We start from the raw sequence: 19,691 nt of genomic DNA, 5'->3' as shown, positions 1-19,691 counted from the left end.
CAAGTTTGCCTAGAGAAGTCAGAGATAGGGCACCCCAAGAAGTAGAAAACTAATGGAAATGGTCAGAGCAAGAAAGAGAATCAAAATACTGCACCATGGAAACTGAAAGGAGAGTTGGTAGAGAAAACCATTAATAGTGTTAAATATAGTATAGTGGTAAAGAAAAAGATATGACTGGAAATATTGTGCCTGCCCAAAGTCTCTGTTTCAGCCTCAGTGGAGGGAATACCCTCCATTCTTGAGCGTTCTCTGTACTGTTTTACTTTCTGTCTTTGTTTTTATTGCCCATGATATCTTTCATACTAGTGCCACTCCTTCTTCTTCCTGCCACTAATCCTGTTGAAGTCTAGCTAATACTTTAGAATTGTACTCAAATTCTACATCTTAACAGTATTTCCAGAATTCCCAGTTTGAATTAATCTTTTTTATTTCATTTTAGCTTTACATTTTTTAGTACTGCTATTATATGATTAACCTATGTATGTATATATCTTTGATTTTTTTGGTACAACTTAAAAAAGTTTTAAATAGATGACATGAACCCTGCTATTTTTAGCTAAAATATAATTAGAGTTAGTGTAACTTAATAGCCGTGAAGTTTATCTGATTTCAGGCCAGGTTCAGGTGTTCAAACAGGGTCATTACTTGTCTTTGTATCCTGTACATGCTTCCAGAGTATAAAAGTGTTTTTCAAACCTCAAATTGTGAGTCATAAAATCAATTTAGTAGGTTACACCAGCATTTAAAAAATTAAATAGACTAGGAAATGACAGAGTTCAAATAGTAAGAGTAAATATTGTTTCATGACATTTCTTTTATAATGATTACTGAATAATCATATAAACCATATTATTTTTGTGGGTTATAGTCAGAATTGTTTAAAAGTCATAACGTAGAGCTTTGCACATCTTAGTTGCTCAGTTGTTAAATTGAATGGAATATTTGATTTGAATTTACCATACTTATATGAGATTTTAGGGATGAATGTATCAGTGCAAATATAATCTGCATAGATTTGTCAGCAAAATTAAGATTAAATCGAACACATGCCAAATACTTGCTTAGCAAAATTGTAACTGTTTATCATGATGACTTTTCAGAAGTTTTTGGATAAGGACTAAAATCCACTATGACAATGAATTCTACTGTAGATAGATGTAACACTGTATATTTATGGATTGCTTAAAACTCTACATTTTGCTATAAATATAGAAATATATATAGATACAGAAATAAAATGTCCAAATGCCAAATTTTATATAGCAAAATTTTCAGTGAATAAAAGCCTGACTTATCATTCTCTCTCCTCTGAGTTATTTAGTCTTATCTGTGCTCTTTGCATTTGAGATTAGGATTAATATTTCTTTTTCAGAGACACTTCTAAGAAATTGTGTGTGTATATCAGCCATTAATTATATTAGAATTAAAATTCCACAATAACTGGAGGAGGGCTGAAATACTCTAGTAGTCAGCTCTCCTGTAAACAGCCAGTTTTTCTTTAGTTCAGGGAAACCTTCATGGTCTATTAGTCTCAAGAGTCAGAAGTCCTAAATTGTCTTGTTATCATCAAAGATTTTCTTTTGAATATTCATGAAATATAAGAAAATAAAATCATTTAAAAATGTTGACAAACCTTGTTTTAGATACCCAAAAAGAAATTTTATTATACATAGTTATTTTCCAAAATAACTTTTAACCCTAGTAGCCCTAAAGCAGTCAAATAAGTAACGTGATTTACAGAGCTATACAATTCAAGGAAGCTGTGGTAAATAATTTGACTTTCATTTGTAATATGCTGAAATATCACTATAGCCAGTTTATGAAAAAAATATATGGTCATAGCATATGTGCATTTTATTTGTTTAGGAAGAACCTGCGTAATTTAATGAATGATATTAAGGTGTGATTAGAACATTTTTTCCTTAAGAAAAACTCATTAAATACAAACCTACTTAGTTGTATCTATATGGGCACATAAACCTCTTATCACTTAGATATCATTTAGAATATTACAAATCAATGAAAATTTCTTTTTTCCTCACATTTTCTTATTCACTGTTTCCTGTTATTTTATGTTTGAGGAAGAAAAAAGAACAGATAGGAAGATATTTAAAGCAAAAATTTTGCTTTTTGAATTAGCATTTGTAAACTGATTAGAGGATGAAAGATATTTAAATATTAAACTGTAATTAGTCATATGAACTTTAAATTCTTTACAGGAATCCAGTTTGTGTTGGAGATAGAAATTATTAGAAAGGTATTTTTGTAAGAGTGAAAAAAAAAAGGGCTAGGAGGGATAAATAAAAGGTGGGGCTCTAAGGATTGACTATTAATCTCTTTTTGTGACAGCAAGATGACCAAAGGAGTTTGGTATTCTCCATAAGAAGACTTCTAAAAGCATATCTGTTCTGTGAAATGTATTTTCTCTGGACACAATCTATTTATTGTATGTTTTCACATGCTTTAGCATTCTTTCCTTGGAATGTAGTTCCTTAAAAAGCACAAACTTTGAATTAGAGATTTTTTAGAAATTCAGAGTTGGAAATTTTCTGATGTGTATATCTACACCTAGAGATCTGTTTATTTTGGAGGGATACAAGATTTCTGAGGACTCAGCCTGTATCCTTAATTTCTTATTTGTTATTCTGATGTTTAGCACATACTCTTTTATGTCATGGGTATTGTCAGCTTTTTTACTGAACACTGACTTTCTTTAATTGGAGTAAGAAGGAAACTGATCAAAGATCAAGAACTCTGAGTTCTGGCTTTCCTACTCTTTAATGTAATGTTTGGGCAAATCATTTATCTTTATTGTCTCTTATTACATAGCCATAAAGCAGGAATAACAGTTATGATCCCTATCTCTAGTATAGGGACATTATACAAATATTCCTGCACCCTCATTCTATAACCCCCTACTTCCTGGAAAAAATGAAAGCCATTGGTTACTCAAGTATGAACTTTCTTAACTTTCTGTGCTCTGACCTCAGCATTTCCTTTCATCCTTCCCCCGTATACAAATTTATCTGTATTTGGGCCTGTTCTTATCTTTTTTCTCAATGTGGATGAGTTATATCATAATATTTAGGATTATTCCTATCAACCTTTCCCTTTGACTCCATCACCTTTGGCCTTTTGCAGAACTTTACTCCATTGGTCAACTTCGATTTGACTAGGTCTTTTCCTCTGTACAATACAGAGATCTATATACATTAAAAAGTTAATAGTCCTTACCTTCATCTTTCATTTCACCCTCTTGAGGTAACTAATGTTAACTTTGCTGTATCCTTTCATTTTTTACGCTTTGTATAATTGAATGTTTGTGTGTATATGTATATTTTCTTCCTTTTTATAAAAATGGGATTACAACGTATATATTACTCTGCAGCTTGCTGTTGTTGCTTAAAATATCTCATGGGCATATATATTTAATTTTTCTTTTGGGCAACAGTATCATATTTCATAGAATGGATATGTTGAATGGATCCATTTAACAGTTGTCTTGTTGATCTCTATTCATACTTTCTCATTTGTTCCAGTTATCAGCAGTGCTGTCCAGTAAACATACTTGCCCATATGCCTTACACATTGGAGCTTTTATTTTAATTGACTATATCCCTAAGAGTGGAAATGCTGGATCAAGGGGTATGCACCTTTTAAAATTCAGTAGATACTGTGAAATTACTTTCCCAAATAGTTGTAGTTTATCGTCTTCCAAAAAAGCAGTGTTGTTTTAAGTCACTTTCTCCAAAACAGTAATGATCATTTTGCTAATCTAATTGGTGAAAGATATCTCTTTGTTGCTTTGGTTTTGACTATGTATTGGGTTGGCCTACAAGTTCGTTCAGTTTTAAGTAAAAATAAAAGACATTTTTCATTTTCATGAAGGACTTTATTGAACAGCGTATTCACTAACCGAACGAATTTGTTGGCCAGCCCAATATTAATTGGCTAATTGTGTTTCCTTTTATGTGAGGAAATAGCCTGTTAATAGCCTCAACCTAGTTTTGTTGGATTGCTTGCCCTCTTCTTAACAACTGGTAGGACCTCTTTATGTTAGGATTATTATCTCCTTGACATATCTTATGAATATTGCCTCTCAGTCTATGGTTTTCTAAACTTGTTTAAAGACACTTTTGCCATATTGAGTAATATTTTAAAGGTAGTCTATAAGTAAGAACTTGTCCTGCTGGATATTAAATTTTACTAATTAGTCAATGAGAACAATATGATATTGATATAGAAATAGACAACTGTAGCAGAATAGAGTGCCCAGGAGCAGATCCAAGTGTATTAGTGTCTTAAAATACAATGAGGGGGCATTTCAATTAAACTGGGGGAAAGAATGGAATATTTAACTACTTGTTTTAGATAATTGACTCTCTGTATATAAGAAAATAGTCTTCATACCTTGTACAAAAGTAAATTTCAGACAAATGAATGAATGAACCTGATTAAAAGGTTGGGTTCTTTTCCTTTAAGAGCCTGCAGCAATACCCTCTTCTTATCCCTGTCAAAGATTTATATTACACTGAAATTGCCCATTAATTTGTGTTTTCTTCTTCATTAGATTGTAAATACCGTGAAGGCAAGAATTATGTCTAATTTATTGTAGTATCTCCATTGCATAAGTGTATTGTTAGCACATAGTAGGTTCTTATATATAAGTATCTGTGGACTTAGTCAATGAATTTATTTGTCCCTTTCTTGTTCTGTATTCTATTTTCCATTCCCAAGAAAATTATCTACAGAATAAAATATATTATAGAAAGCTATTCACTTTGGTCTTAAACTTGTAGTAGTAATATAGTCGAGAGGCCAGGAGCCTGGGTTAGGATTGTTGGTAGTGGGTAGGGATAGAAGTAGATGGACTTCACAGAGATTTAGCAGGGAGTAGACTCAACAAGACCTTGATGATTTAGTTGAATGTTGTAGTGAACAAAGGAAAAAACATAAAAGAATGACTTAGAGACATTCATTGGGATATGTTATAGAGGAAAAGGGGCTTTTTTCTTATGTGAGGTTATTACTTGTTTGCCTTTTGGATGCATTTTTGTCTCCCTAACACTAGAACCCTATTGCAAGTGTAGTTCATCTTCAACTCATTGCTTTTCTCTTGAGAAACTTTTGTGTTTTCTGCTTCTTGCTTCTCCCAGTTGCTGAATTCTGTCTTATCTACAGCTACTTTACCTCTGAGGACAAGGTGGGGAAAGAATGTGAGTGGGCAAAGCCAGAGCATTGTTTAGCAGCCAGCAGGAAAGGAAAACTAGGAATATTTATGTATTCATCATTTTGTATTCTATCTCAAGGACGTTGTTTACTGTAGAAGAGGTTCAGTAAGGCACACTGAAAGCTTGGAAGTGAAGGGATCCATGGGTTTATTAAGGGAAGCACATAGCAGTATGTGGATGAAAGTAGAAGATAGATGATGACTCAAGGAGCCTAAGTTTTAAATGGCGACCGTGGGTGGCAAAAGTACACTTTCAAGAGAGGAAAGCCTTTGATGTAGAAGCCTTTGATCTCTTTATCCTCTGTTTGGTACCAAAAAAAATCCTGATTGGCACCTAGTAAATGTTTATTGAAGAAATGTGTTATGTTATATGACTTTCTATGTATAAATATTAGATTCCAGTTTTAATAGTAGACTTGTTTTTTGTTTGAAAACTTTCTGTGTTTGCTACTATACTCAAAGTACTTCTTTTTAAAGTAAGAGCTGTGGATTTCTGCTCTACATCCATTGCCAATTCTAGCAACATGTTTATGTTAACAAAATTTTATTACATTAAATTATTTTGTTCTAACCTTCTTGACAGAGACTGTTAAACATTAGACCTAGTAAATATAGCAAGTAAACCATAGACCAGGATTTGAAATACATTGTTGCCCTAACTTTCAAAGATTTAAAACATGAAATTTTCTTTTATTTAACAAAATTGCCCATGCTTGTAGTTCTAATGTATAGTAATAAGAATGTGGGGCCTCCCTGGTGGCGCAGTGGTTGAGAGTCCGCTTGCTGATGCAGGGGACATGGGTTTGTGCCCCGGTCCGGGAGGATCCCACAAGCCGCGGAGCGGCTGGGCCCGTGGGCCATGGCCGCTGAGCCTGCGCGTCCGGAGCCTGTGCTCCGCAACGGGAGAGGCCACAACAGTGAGAGGCCCGCGTACCGCAAAAACAAACAAACAAACAAAAAAAGAATGTGAATTTTCTCAAGACTCTTTAACTCTTAATGTCAATAAGATATTACTTGGTAATATCCTTGAAATAATAACTCCATTCTATAATAAAATGACCTGAACTTTAAGACATTATAACTGACATTCTAAATATATTTAATTTACTAACCATCATGCTAAGTGCTATACTCTGAGGAAGGTATCATTATTGTAGTTATATAGATGAGAAAGTAAAGTACCAAAGAAATTAATCTTTCAAAAGCCACTTATAACCCATAGTCAGAATTTGAATACAGGTCTCTCTGACTGCAAAGTCCATCTTTCCACTATGTCTAGTTTTCACTCACTGTATGACATGACATAACATGACACAACATAATATACACATGTATATGTAATACATGTTTATAAAGCAATCCAGAAAATAACAAAAAGCTGTGACATAGTCTGTAATCTAACAACCCAGAGATAATCGCTGTCAACATTTTGGTGTATACTCCTTGTTTTTTCTTTTTTGGTATACACACGCTGTAAAGGAACACTCTGTTGTTTTTATTTACGTTACACACAGTACTCTCTGCACAGTACTTCACTTCTGACATTAGATGTGTGGGTTTTCCACACATCAAGCAGTTCTCCCACACTAGCTGGGTGTCCTATAATTTAACTCAGTTCTGATGCTGTCTAACTGGAGATAGCATCAGATCTCACAGGTTGAGGGTTCAGTCCTGCAAGATGGCTCCCCATACTCCCCAGTCCGAAGTCCATGTTGTTACTTGTGCTTCTGACCTACAGGCTATAGATCAGAGATTTCCACCACCCCTTCCTCTGATTCAGTTGCTTTGCTAGAGCAGCTCACAGAACTCAGGAACAGCCCAATGAAAGAGATGTGTAGGGCAGGTATGAGGAAAGGGGCACGGAGCTTCATGCCCTCTCCAAGAATGTACCACTCTCCCAGCACCTCCACTTGTTTGCCAACCTGGGCACTGTCTAAACCCCATGCTGGTCTTTTATGAAGGCTTCATTACTTAAGCATGATTGATTAAATAATTGACCATTGATTTTTTTTTAATTGAAGTATAGTTGATTTACAATGTTGTGTTAGTTTCTGGTGTACAGCAAAGTGATTCAGTTATTCTTTTATATATATATATATATATATACACACACACACACATATTCTTTTCTATTATGATTTATTATAGAATATTGAGTATAGTTCTCTGTGCTGTACAGTAGGACCTTGTTGTTTATCTGTTTTATGTATAGTAGCTTGTATCTGCTAATCCCAAACTCATAAGTTATCCTTCTCCCACCCCCTTTCCCCTTTGGTAACTATAAGTTTGTTTATGTCTATGTCTGTGAGTCTGTTTCTGTTTTGAACGTAAGTTCATTTGTGTTACATTTTAGATTCTACATATAAGTGATATCTTGTGGTATTTGCCTTTCTCTTTCTGACTTAATTTCACTTAGTATGATAATCTCTAGGTCCATCCATGTTGCTGCAAATGGCATTATTTTATTCTTTTTTATGGCTTAGTGGTATTCCATTGTATATATATACCACATCTTCTTTATCTATTCTTCTGTCCTTGGACATTTAGGTTGCTTCCATGTCTTGGCTATTGTAAATAGTGCTGCTATGAACATTGGGGTACATGTTTCTTTTTGAATTAGAGTTTTCTCCAGATATAAGCCCAGGAGTGGGATTGTTGGATCATATGGCCGTTGATGATTGATTCAACTTCCAGTCCCTTTCCCTGGAGGTCCGGGGTTGGGAGGTGAGGGTGTGAGACTGAAAGTTCCAATACCCTAATCTTGGTTGGTTCCCTGGCAACCAGCTCCCATCCTTAGGTTTCCTAGGGGTTTTCCAAAAGTCACCTCATTAACATAAACTTAGGTGTGGTTGAAAGGGACTTGTTATAAATAACAAAAGACACCTTTATCTTGTCACTTAGGAAATTCCAATGGTTTTAAGGAACTCTCTGCTCTATTCCAAAAAATATATATTTCTTATTATAAATTCACAGTATCACACATACATACCCGTAAGAGTTCCTATCTAAAATTAGTTGGCTTCTGTTTATGTATACTTAAGAAAAATCCATTCTGATACTTGCACAGTATCAGAAATGGGAAGAGAAGCATATGGTGAGAATTGCTATATATTTTATATACCAGTGGCTTCCAAATGCTGATCCAAGTGCTGGTCATAATAAAGTTGTTATCGGTTCAAGATGAAATAAGGAAAATGTAGTGAGATGAAGATGAATTTATTCAACGTAAATGACTGTCTTATTCTGAGTTTTAAAAATTTATTTGGAGAATTTAAATGTTTTTTCTTCTATGAAATGTTGGTAAAACTGTGGTCTATTGTTGTAGTTGATGATGATGTTACTTTTCCATATTTTTACTTTGCAAACAACAACAACAAAGCAGTGATAATCCTATATTGTTTCCTGCCCCAGTTTTTAGAAGATTTATTAACTGCTTTATGAAATTTTCAAGACTTATAAGTGACTGCTGCTGATCATCTTACCCAGCTCCTTGTTAATTAACAACAAAAGTATTTGATCCAGTGCTATTTGACCTTGGTTTACATTAGATACATTGTTTTTTCCCCCTTATTTATTGAGTACATTTTATTTTTCATTCTCAGTACCTGGTTATGGATTATTATGTTGGTGGGGATTTGCTTACTCTACTAAGCAAATTTGAAGATAGATTGCCTGAAGATATGGCTCGATTTTACTTGGCTGAGATGGTGATAGCAATTGATTCAGTTCATCAACTGCATTATGTACACAGGTGAGTAAGATGCAGTGAAGGAGCGGATTGTATAAATGTCAAAAGAGATGTTTCTGTAAGAAAGTGGTGATTTTGATTGCCATGGAATACTTTCTTCTTTGTAAACTGTTCGACAGGTATAATGATTTATTTTAAAAATTTCCTACAAATGTGTTATTTTGTGTACCGTTTAAGATGGAATGAAAAAGCAGGCCATTTACAAAATGATTTTTGTGTAAGATTGTTCTTATGCCTGTTGACACATATTAAAAATCTCTGTAAACATCTCATAATAATTTATTGTAGTAAAAAAATGTTAAAACTTATTGGATGGTTTAAAAGGCAGTCTCACATTTTTAAAAGAAAGAAAGTAGGAAATCCTCCCAAAGTTATTGGTGAATTGATCACTCAAATGAGAAAATCTTTGGGTTGTGCAAAATGTGAGAAAGAGTAAAGAGACGCTAAGGAGAAGCAGGGAAAGGGAAGGGATCCTGGCATGTTGGAAAGAAACAACCATTTTCTAAGACCATAGTTTGAAAACTTAAGCATGCATCAGAATCATATGGAGGGCTGTTAAAACTCCAGAGTTTCTGATTGAGTAGGTTGGATGGGTCTGGGGACTTGGCATCTCTAACACCTTCCCAGGTGATGCTGCTGCTTCTGCCCCTGCTGGTCTAGTGACCTCACTCGTGATAACTTACGCTCGAAGACAGCAATGGCTCTTTCTTTTTTTGTGGTATGCGGGCCTCTCACTGTTGTGGCCTCTCCTGTTTCGGAGCACAGGCTCCAGACGCGCAGGCTCAGCGGCCATGGCTCACAGGCCCAGCCGCTCCGCGGCATGTGGGATCTTCCCAGACCGGGGCACGAACCTGTGTCCCCTGCATTGGCAGGCGGACTCAACCACTGCGCCACCCGGGAAGCCCGGCTCTTTCGTTTTGAGTTGTGGGTAATGAGAGTAATCTCTGTGAAGAGCAAGAATGTAGGAAGAAGAAAAATTTTCTGTTTCAGAGTTTGTTTTAAGATTTGGCTATCTTATGCTGATTGATTTAATTAGCAGTGAAGTTTTAGTACATTATTAAAAGAATAATTTGGTTAAAAAATTTTGTATTTTTCAGATCTCAGTTTGACTTTTCCTATTCACGTGCTTTTCTCTGTCGATATCTGATAGTCACAAATTTTCTTGAAAGCAAAAACATGAACGTACTTTGAAAACTGTAAAGCACAATGCAGTTTTTAAGGTGGTATTGTTGTCTCAAGAGTGAATTATTTGGATGAGAAACTCAAGTGCTGTTTTGTTGCTTAAGCAGTAAGCCAAGATCCTAGCTGAGGACTGTCATTTAAAAGTACTTTAAAAAATCACTTCATTGAACATTTAAAGAATGCTAGTCTTAGACTCGTGGAGTTTAAGAGAAACCTTACTCAGTTCACATCTAAATTCACAACGAGGACTATATTATTTCTGAAAATAATTCATCTAGATTAGAGATAGTAAATATGAGGTATTTTTGTTACCCTCCCTTCTGCCAGGCTGTGACAAATATTCTTAACTGATCACAGGACTCCTTCCCACTGACTATATATGCAGTCTTATAATTCTTCTCAGGACAGCATTCTGGGTAACAACTATCTTTCCGATATTGAAATGTGGATTGTAATCCATTTCAGCCCTGAGTGCTGCTTGAGTACCTCTAATTTTACAAGGTACTTAATGTTAAATGAATCCTATTTATTCCATTGTTGGACAGCTCCAGTGTTATAGAATTTTACTTTATGTTAAGCTGAATTTCTTTTTCTCTTAATCATTGGTCCTAGTTTTGCCTTCAGAGCCACATATAATAATACAGTTTATCTTATAGTCATCATGCCTTCTGAAGTCATCTCTTCTTTAGGTTAAACGTCTAAACATTTATAGTGTCTCTTGTCAAAATTGACAAACACATTTTCTCTCCCACTGTCTCACACACGTGTACACACACACACACACACACACACACACACACACACACACACACTTAGCCTGTGACCACTCCCATACCTCTTCTCCCTCCCTTCTTGTCTTTCCCTTTGCCTGTCAGTGGACATGTTCTGATGCATCACTGTGCTTCTTAAAATGTGATTCCCATTTTCTGGATAGAATATTTTCAGCAAATGCTTTACTGAGGAAATACTTATTGAGTCCTCTTTTATAAATAGCATTGTGCTAAAGTATGTGAAATTTTAAGTAAGTATTGCATACAGTCCTGACACTGAAGATGCTTCCAGTCTGTTGGGGGACACAAAACACAAGACATAAACAAAAATTTTGTTTAGAGTAGTGAAGATTTTTTAAAGATAAAACCAAGCTTATTTTAAAGTGTATATGGAAAGGCAACAACTAAAGTAGCTAAAATGATTTTGAAAAAGGAGAATAAATTAGGAAGGATCACTCTACCTGATATTAAGACTTACTATATCACTATCTTAAGCTTAAGCAAGACTCTGATAATGGTGGAGGAATAAACGCATAGATCACTAGACAAAATAGAGGACCCAGACAGAGACTAACACAAATAACTCCCAACTGATTTTGACAAAGTTGCAAAAGCAGTTCAGTGTAGGAAACATAGTCTTCAACAAACGGGCTAGAATAATAGGCAAGAAAACCAAACTTCCCTAAACCTCACACAAATACAAAAAAATAATTCAAAATGGATCATTGGTTTAAATGTACAGTGTAAAAGTATAAAAGTTTTAGAAGAAAACAATGGAGAACATCTTCTGGACTTTGGGTTTGGTAAGGAGTTTTTAGATATGACACCAAAAACATGGTCCCTAAAACAAAAACTAGTGAAGTGGACTTAATCAAAATTAAAAACGTGTTTTACATAAGATTCTGGTAAGAAGATAAAAAGGCAAGCTATAGGAGGGGAGAAAATATTTGCAAACCACACATCTGACAAAGGCCTTATATGTAGAATATGTTAAAAAAAAACCTCTCAAAACAAAATTTAAAAATCTTGAACAATCCAATTATAAAGTGGGCAAAACACATGAACAGACATTTCACCCAAGGGGAGATAGAGATGTCAACTAAGCACATGAAAAGATGTTCAACGTCATTAGCCATTAGAAAAATGCAGATTAAAACTACAATGAGATACAAATGAGAAGGTATTAGAATAACTAAAATAAAAAGTAGTGATAATACTAAATGCTGATATGCAGAGAAAGTAGATCTCTCACACGTTGCTGATAAGAATGTGTACAGCTACTCTGGAAAACAGTTTGAAAGTTAAAAAAAAATTAAACATGTACTTACTGTGTGACCCAGCAATTACATTTTAAGGTATTTATCCCAGAAAAATTAAAACTTATATTCACAGAAAAACCTGTACATGAATGTTCATAGCACCTTTATTTGTAATAGTAAAATGCTGGAAACAGCCTAGATGCCCTTCAGTGGGTGATGGTTGAACAAACTCTGGTATATCCATGTAACAGATTATTACTCAACAATAAAAAGGAATGAATTACTGATACATGCAGCAACCTGGATGGACCTTAAGGGCATTATGCTTAGTGAAAAGAACTAAAACTCAAAATGTTACATATTGTATGATTCCATTTATGTAACATTCTTGAAATACCAAAACTACAGAGATAGAGGACAGATTAATGGTTTCCAGGGGAGAGGGGCAGGGAAGAGTGTGGGGAGTGAGAGGGAATATAAAAAGACAGCATGAGGGAATTCCCTAGTGCCCCAGTGGTTAAGACACCACGCTTCCACTGCAGGGGGCATGGGTTCAATCCCTGGTCAAGGAACTAAGATCCCACATGCTGCGCTGCATGGCCAAAAAGGCAGCAAGAGGGAGTTCTTTTTTGTGGTGATGGAACAGTTGTGTATCTTGATTGTGGTAGTAGTTACACAAATCTGTGAGTGGGATAAAATTGCATGGAACTACATACACATACACGAAGGTTGAAACAAAGGATGGAAACTAAGGTCTATAATCTAACATTAATGTACAGGTGTCAGTTTCCTCATTTTACTATTGTGCTACAGCTATAATATGTTATAGGGAGTAAGGGGGGACGCTGGGTAGAAGGGTAATGGGACTCATTGTACTGTTTTTGCAATTTGCTTTGAGTGTGCAATGACTTCAAAATAATAAGATTTTAAGGAAAAAAGTAATTTGATTACTTGTTCTTCTGAAGTCTGGAAACCAAACCCAAGAAGTTCTTTATGTTACATATGCAATTCTTATAAACTTTGGTGAATTCCTCAAGATTGACAGATTTGCTTAGGCTCCTGGCCTGCCAGGAAGTGATTTTTCTTACCACCTGTAAGGCTGGTATCCGTAATTCAAGTATGTGGGTGCCATTAACACATAGATGATACGCAAATCATGGGATAAGCTGAGTTCACTCTGTGAAACAGAGTCAGTATTGAAGAGGATCCAGGACTGAGCCCTGAAGAGCTCCAGTTTTTGGAGACTGGATGGAGTAGGAGTAGTCAAGGAAGCAAACTAAGAAGGAACAGCTAGAGGTTAGGAACAGCCAGAGGTTAGGAGGAAAATAATGAGAGTGTAGATAAGGTGTCTTATGGGAAATAAAAGTAAATCATCATTGGGCTTCCCTGGTGGCGCAGTGGTAGAGAGTCCGCCTGCCGATGCAGGGGACACGGGTTCGTGCCCCGGTCCGGGAAGGTCCCACATGCTGCGGAGCAGCTGGGCCCGTGAGCCATGGCAGCTGAGCCTGCGCGTCCGGAGCCTGTGCTCCGCAACGGGAGAGGCCACAACAGTGAGAGGCCCACGTACCGCAAAAAAAAAAAAAAAAAAAAAAGTAAATCATCTTTCCCTTTATATTTAATTACATTAGTGTCCTAGGTGACACATTTCAAGCAAACATTTAATAATCTCTTTTTCCTGTGGATACTTCTGTCCCGGGTGTTGGGGGCAGCTGTAAGATATCCCTTGCTTTTATGTTAAGTAATATAATATGCTCTTTACTTTCAATTTATTGTCTTTTGAAAGAAGATGTTTAACAAAATACTTATGCTTCATAGTTGTGCCCAAGTTGGACAGATTTTTAATTTTGTAAATTCATTCATCGTGAAAGTTTTGTTCAATCAGTACTGTTTTCCCAGTGTTGTAGCTACTTTCTTGGGTGAGAGAGACAACAGAAATGAAAGAAATACCCCCTCATTTTGAGAAGTTACGTGGATAAATTTAACAGTAATAATAGAGAGCAATTAAATGATGACAAAACCAGGTTAAAAAAAGTAGTAAAGTTGTATACTAAACATTGTGGAGATGTAAAATAAAAGAATAAATAAGTTAGGCGAACAGGTGAATCAGGAAGACCTCTTGGGAAAAAGCCATGTATATGATAGGAAGAAGACATTTCAATAGATTGAATTAGCTTAGCTAAGGAAGGAGAACCAAAGTAAACACGATACACAGAGAATGACCATTAAGGTTCAGAAGTAATATATTATCATTATTTTAATGTTAAAGATAGCACTTGAATACTTAGAAAAATACAACACAGGTTACTCTTGAACATTGTGGGAGTTAGGATTTTGACACTCATGCAGTTGAAAATCCACCTATAACTTTATAGTCTGCCCTCTGTATCCTTAGTTCCACCCTTATCCTTAGTTCCGCCATATTTGAGGTTCCTCCATCTGTAATATTTACTATTTTAAAAAGGTCATGTGTAAGTAGACCCACCCAGTTCAAACCAAATGTTGTTCAAGGGTCAACTGTATCAAAAAATATCAGCATTATAAAAGCATGTCCATTTTTTCCCTTTGCTTTTAACAAAATGGTTCCCCCCCCCGCGTTTATTGAAATGCTATTTTAGCAGTCATAAAATATCTTCTTTTCAGTCATCTCTCAACTCAGATATTAGACTTTGCCATAGGTGCACTTTAATTTTCACCTTAAAGTTTGAAATGCCAGCATTTCCATTTGTTATTTGCTGAATAAGCAGTTTACATTTTCAGGGTATGTCCTCTCTTTTCAATCATTTATTTGCTTATATGCAAAATTTGTGAATAGAGGTTATTTCTAACAACTACACAGCATCATTGGGTGTATCTGACTCAGGTTGATTAAAGTGTGTGCCAAATACTGGGTTATGGTAAAGTAAGCCCTAATTATAGGTTGAAAAAAAACCCAACTTATTTCTAAATAAATATGCTAACTAAACTCAGCAGTAGACTTTGTGTTCAAGTTGTCAGCTACTTCAAAAATGCTAATAATGAAAGACACACAATCCCACTAGAACAGTCTAATTAATTGATCTCATTACAAATATTGTGTTTGATTATCTTGCGGTTTAGTTTCAGATGACAGAAATGGAAAGATGAGGACTCCTGTGGTATTCTTCAGTACATATAGATACTCTACATAGATAATCAAAATGTCACCTTCTGATACCCTGTGTCCTTCAGGGACTAAGCTCTTACCTTGATTTCTGTTGCTAGTATAGTTTTCTATAACACCATTTTAAGAGTAATGCACATTTTGCCTCCAAACTAGAAGTACCTTGCTTGAAACTACTTTGATTGAGAAGGGAAGGTCTTTGATGGCTGGCAGATTGTTCTGTTACAAACATCAATGATATTATAAAGTATACAACACTTTAAAGTTGTATACTTTTAGAGAGAATTAGATATGTGTACATAATCTGCAGAGATAATTTCCTTTATTATGGAGCACTTATCATTTTGCAGAAGGAAAAAATATTTTAAAGTTCTTAGTGAAAATAGATATCCATATAGTCAGATCATGGTAGACTAAACTTTTAAAGCAGTTTAAAAAAATGGAGAATTCCCTCTCCATTTTAAACCCTTCAAAGGCAATTTAAAAAAAGATATAAAAATCACAAACTTTTGTTGGCTCTACTCATAATTGCACTAGATATTATCTTTGATAATTAATATTTGAAATCATTGTTGTATTGCTGCTTCATGTGATTTTTTTTCCAAACTTTTTTCACCCTTAGGAAAGAATGATCTCTGTTTTTTTGTATAACTTGCCAGTGGTATTCAGGGGATCTGCGTAAAAATTGCTGTGAGATTAAATTATAAATAATCTTCTTTAACAGCTTTATTGAGATATAAATCACATATCATACTAGTCAGGCATTTAAAGTATACAGTGGTTTTTACTATATTCGCAGATAAGTGCAACTATCACCTCAGTCCATTTTTATATTTAAAAATTTCTTTAATTGAAGTGTAGTTGATTTACAATATTATATTAGTTTTACGTGTATAAAGTGGTGATTCAAAGTTTTTATAGATTATACTCTATTTGTGGTTATTATAAAATATTGGCTGTAGTCCCTGTGCTGTACAATATATCCTTGTAGTTTATTTTATACATAGTAGTTTGTATCTCTTAATCCCCTACTCCTATCTTACCCCCCACCTCCACTGGTAACTACTAGTCTGTTCTCTATATCTGTGAGTCTGTTTCTTTTTTGTTATATTCATTCATTTATCTTATTTTTTAGATTCCACATATAAGTGATAACATACAGTATTTGTCTTTCTCTGTCTGACTTATTTCATTAAGCATGATACCCTCCAGGTCCATCCATGTTGTTGCAAATGGCAAAATTTCACTCTTTATAATGGCTGAATAGTATTCCATTTTGTGTGTGTGTGTGTGTGTGTGTGTGTGTGTGTGTGTATACCACATCTTTATCCATTTATCTATTGATAGACAATTAGGTTGTGTCCGTATTTTGGCTATTGTAAATAATGCTGCTATAAACATCGGGGTGCATGTATCTTTTCAAATTAGTGTTTTTGTTTTCTTCAGATACATACCCAGGCATGGACTTGCTGGATTATAGGATAGTTCTATTTTTAGCTTTTTGAGGAACATCAACACTGTTTTCCACAGTGGCTATACCAGTTTACATTCCCGCCAACAGTGTATGAGGGTTCCCTTTTCTCCACATCCTTGCCAACACGTGTTTTTTGTGGTTTTTTGATGTTATCCATTCTGACAGATGTGAGGTGATTATTTCATTGTGGTTTTAATTTGCATTTCTCTGCTGATTAATGATGTTGAGCATCTCTTTTGTGCCTGTTGGCCATCTGTATGTCTTCTTTGGAAAAATGTCTATTTGGGTCTTATGCCCCCTTTTAAATTGGGTTGTTTGTTTTCTTTTTTTTTTATTTTGCGGTACGCGGGCCTCTCACTGTTGTGGCCTCTCCCGTTGCGGAGCACAGGCTCCGGACGCGCAGGCCCAGCGGCCATGGCTCACGGGCCCAGCCGCTCCGCGGCATGTGGGATCTTCCCGGACCAGAGCACGAACCCGTATCCCCTGCATCGGCAGGCGGACTCTCAACCACTGCGCCACCAGGGGAGCCCGCCCTGTTTTCTTGATATTGAGTTGCATGAGCTGTTTATATATTTTGGATATTAACCCCTTATTGCTCATATCAGTTTTGGTGAAATATTTTCTCCCATTCAGTAGGTTGTCTCTTTATTCTGTCAGATTTCCTTTGCTGTGCAAATGCTTTTAAATCTAATTAGATCCCATTTGTTTATTTTTGCTTTTATTGCCTTTGCCTTTGCCTTTTGTGTTTCCATACAAATTTTAAGTTGTTCTAGTTCTGTGAAAAATGCCGTGGGTATATTGATAGTGATTGCATTGAATCTGTAGATTGGCTTGCGTAGTATGGTCATTTTTATGATATTCTTCCATTCCATGAATACAGTATATCTTTCCATCTGTTTGTGTTGTCTTCAGTTCCTTTCATCAGTATCTTATAGTTTTCTGAGTACAGGTCTTCTACCGCCTTAGTTAGCCTTATTCCCAGGTATTTTATTCTTCTGATGAGATTGTAAATGGGATTGTTTCCTTAATTTCTCTTTCTGACAGTTTGTTGTTAGTGTATGGAAATGCAACAGATTTCTATAAATTAATTTTGTATCCTGCAACTTTACCAGATTCATTGATGAGCTCTAGTAGTTTTTTGGTGGTGTCTTTAGGATTTTCTATGTACAGTATCATGTCATCTGCAGAAAGTGACAGTTTTACTTCTTCCCTTCCAATTCAAATCCTTTTTATTTCTTTTTCTTGTCTGATTGCTGTGGCTAGGACTTCTAATATTATATTGAGTGAAAGTGGCAAGAGTGGGCATCCTTGTCTTGTTCGTGACCTTACGGGAAATGCTTTCAGCTTTTCACCACTGAGTATGATGTTAGCTGTGGGCCTATCACATATGGCCTTTATTATGTTGAGGCATATTCCCTCTATGCCCTCTTTGTGGAGAGTTTTTATCATACATTGGTGTTGTATTTTGTCAAAAGCTTTTTCTGCATCTGTTGAGCTGATCATATGATTTTTGTTCTTCACTTTGTTAGTGTGGTATATCACTTTGATTTGCAGACCATACTTGCATCCCTGGGATAAAACCCACTTGACCATGGTATATGATCCTTTTAATGTGTTGCTGGATATGATTAACTAATATTTTGTTGGGGATTTTTACGTCTGTTCATCAGTGACATTGGCCTGTAGTTTTCTTTTTTTGTGATATTGTTGTTTGGTTTTAGTATCAGGGTGATGCTGGACCTGTAGGATGTAGCGGAAGTGTTCCTTCCTCTTCAGTGTTTTGGAGTAGTTTGAGAAGTGCAGGTGTTAACTCTTCTTTAAATGTTTGGTGGAATTCACATGTGAAGACATCTGGTCCTGGACTTTTGTTTGTTGGGAATAAAGAGTTCATTTTGTTTGTTGAGAGAAAGAGTTCATGCTTGAACTCTTTCATGGGTAGGTTGCCTGTCTACACTTTTCTTAATTCTTCTGGCGTTTTATCTTGTTTCTTCATTTGTAACATGTTCCTCTGTCACCTCAATTTGCCTAATTTGCTGTCTTTGTTTCTATGTATCTGGGAGGTTAGTTATATTTTCCAGCCTTGGAGAAGTGGCCTTCTGTAGGAGATGTCCTATGTGACTCCACTTTGGTCACCAGAGCTATATGCTGTAGGGGTACCCCTGTGTGGGCTGTGTGGATCCTTCTGTTGTGGTGGGCTGAATACTGTGGATGGTCTTGTAGGCATGGTTGGTTGGGCCATGTCACAAGGCAGCTGGTTGTAGAACTCCAGGGGGCCCCAGGGCTAGTGCTGGCTCGTTGGGTGGGGTCTGGGTCTAGGCAATTCCAGAGCTGTTGCTCACCCACTGGTAGGTGGAGCCAGGTCCTGGGGTTTATGCTGGCCCACTGGTGGGCGGAGCTGGGTCCTGGGGTCTGGCAGCAGGGCTAGAGGTCCCAGAGCTGGTGTCAGACTGCTGTGGATGGGGCTGGCTCCTGACACAGCTGGCTGTGGGGTACAGGGTGTCCCAAAGCTTGTGTCAGCCTGCTAGTGAGTAGGACTGGATCCTGGGGCTAATAAGCTAGAGGGAGGATTCCAAAATGGTGCTTGCCAGCACTAGTGTCCACGTGGTATAATGGAGCTCCCCAGATTGGCTGCTGCCAGTATCTAAGTCCCCAGAGTGAAGTTTCAGTCACTTCCTGCCTCTCCAGGAGACTCTCCAAGATCAGCAGGTAGGTCTGACCCAGGCTCCTTTCAGATTACCGCTTCTGCCTGGGTCCTGGAGAATGTGAGATTTTGTGTGTGCCTTTTAAGACTAGAATCTGTATTTCCCACAGCCCTCTGGTCTCCCAAAAGTAAGCCCCACTGGCCTTCAAGGCTAAACATTCTGGGGGCTCCTCTTCCCAATATGGGAC

At 36.3% G+C, this 19,691-nt stretch overlaps 1 protein-coding gene across 7 annotated transcripts in view; it reads left to right on the top strand.

Annotated features, from left to right (window-relative positions):
- CDC42BPA (CDC42 binding protein kinase alpha) overlaps positions 1–19,691 on the top strand; it is a 328,619-nt gene that overhangs the window by 123,888 nt on the left and 185,040 nt on the right. For all 7 annotated transcript variants that reach the window (XM_082834424.1, XM_082834427.1, XM_082834423.1 and 4 more), the window contains exon 5: positions 8,833–8,981. In XM_082834424.1, the coding sequence (XP_082690550.1) occupies positions 8,833–8,981 (149 nt within the window). The remainder of the gene's footprint in view (positions 1–8,832; positions 8,982–19,691) is intronic.

Source organism: Leucopleurus acutus, assembly GCF_964270905.1.
Source record: "Leucopleurus acutus genome assembly, chromosome: 2".
In the NCBI taxonomy this organism is placed as follows: Eukaryota; Metazoa; Chordata; class Mammalia; order Artiodactyla; family Delphinidae; genus Leucopleurus; species Leucopleurus acutus.
The sequence above is the reverse complement of the archived record's forward strand: the minus strand, read 5'-3'. Positions and strand labels throughout refer to the sequence as shown.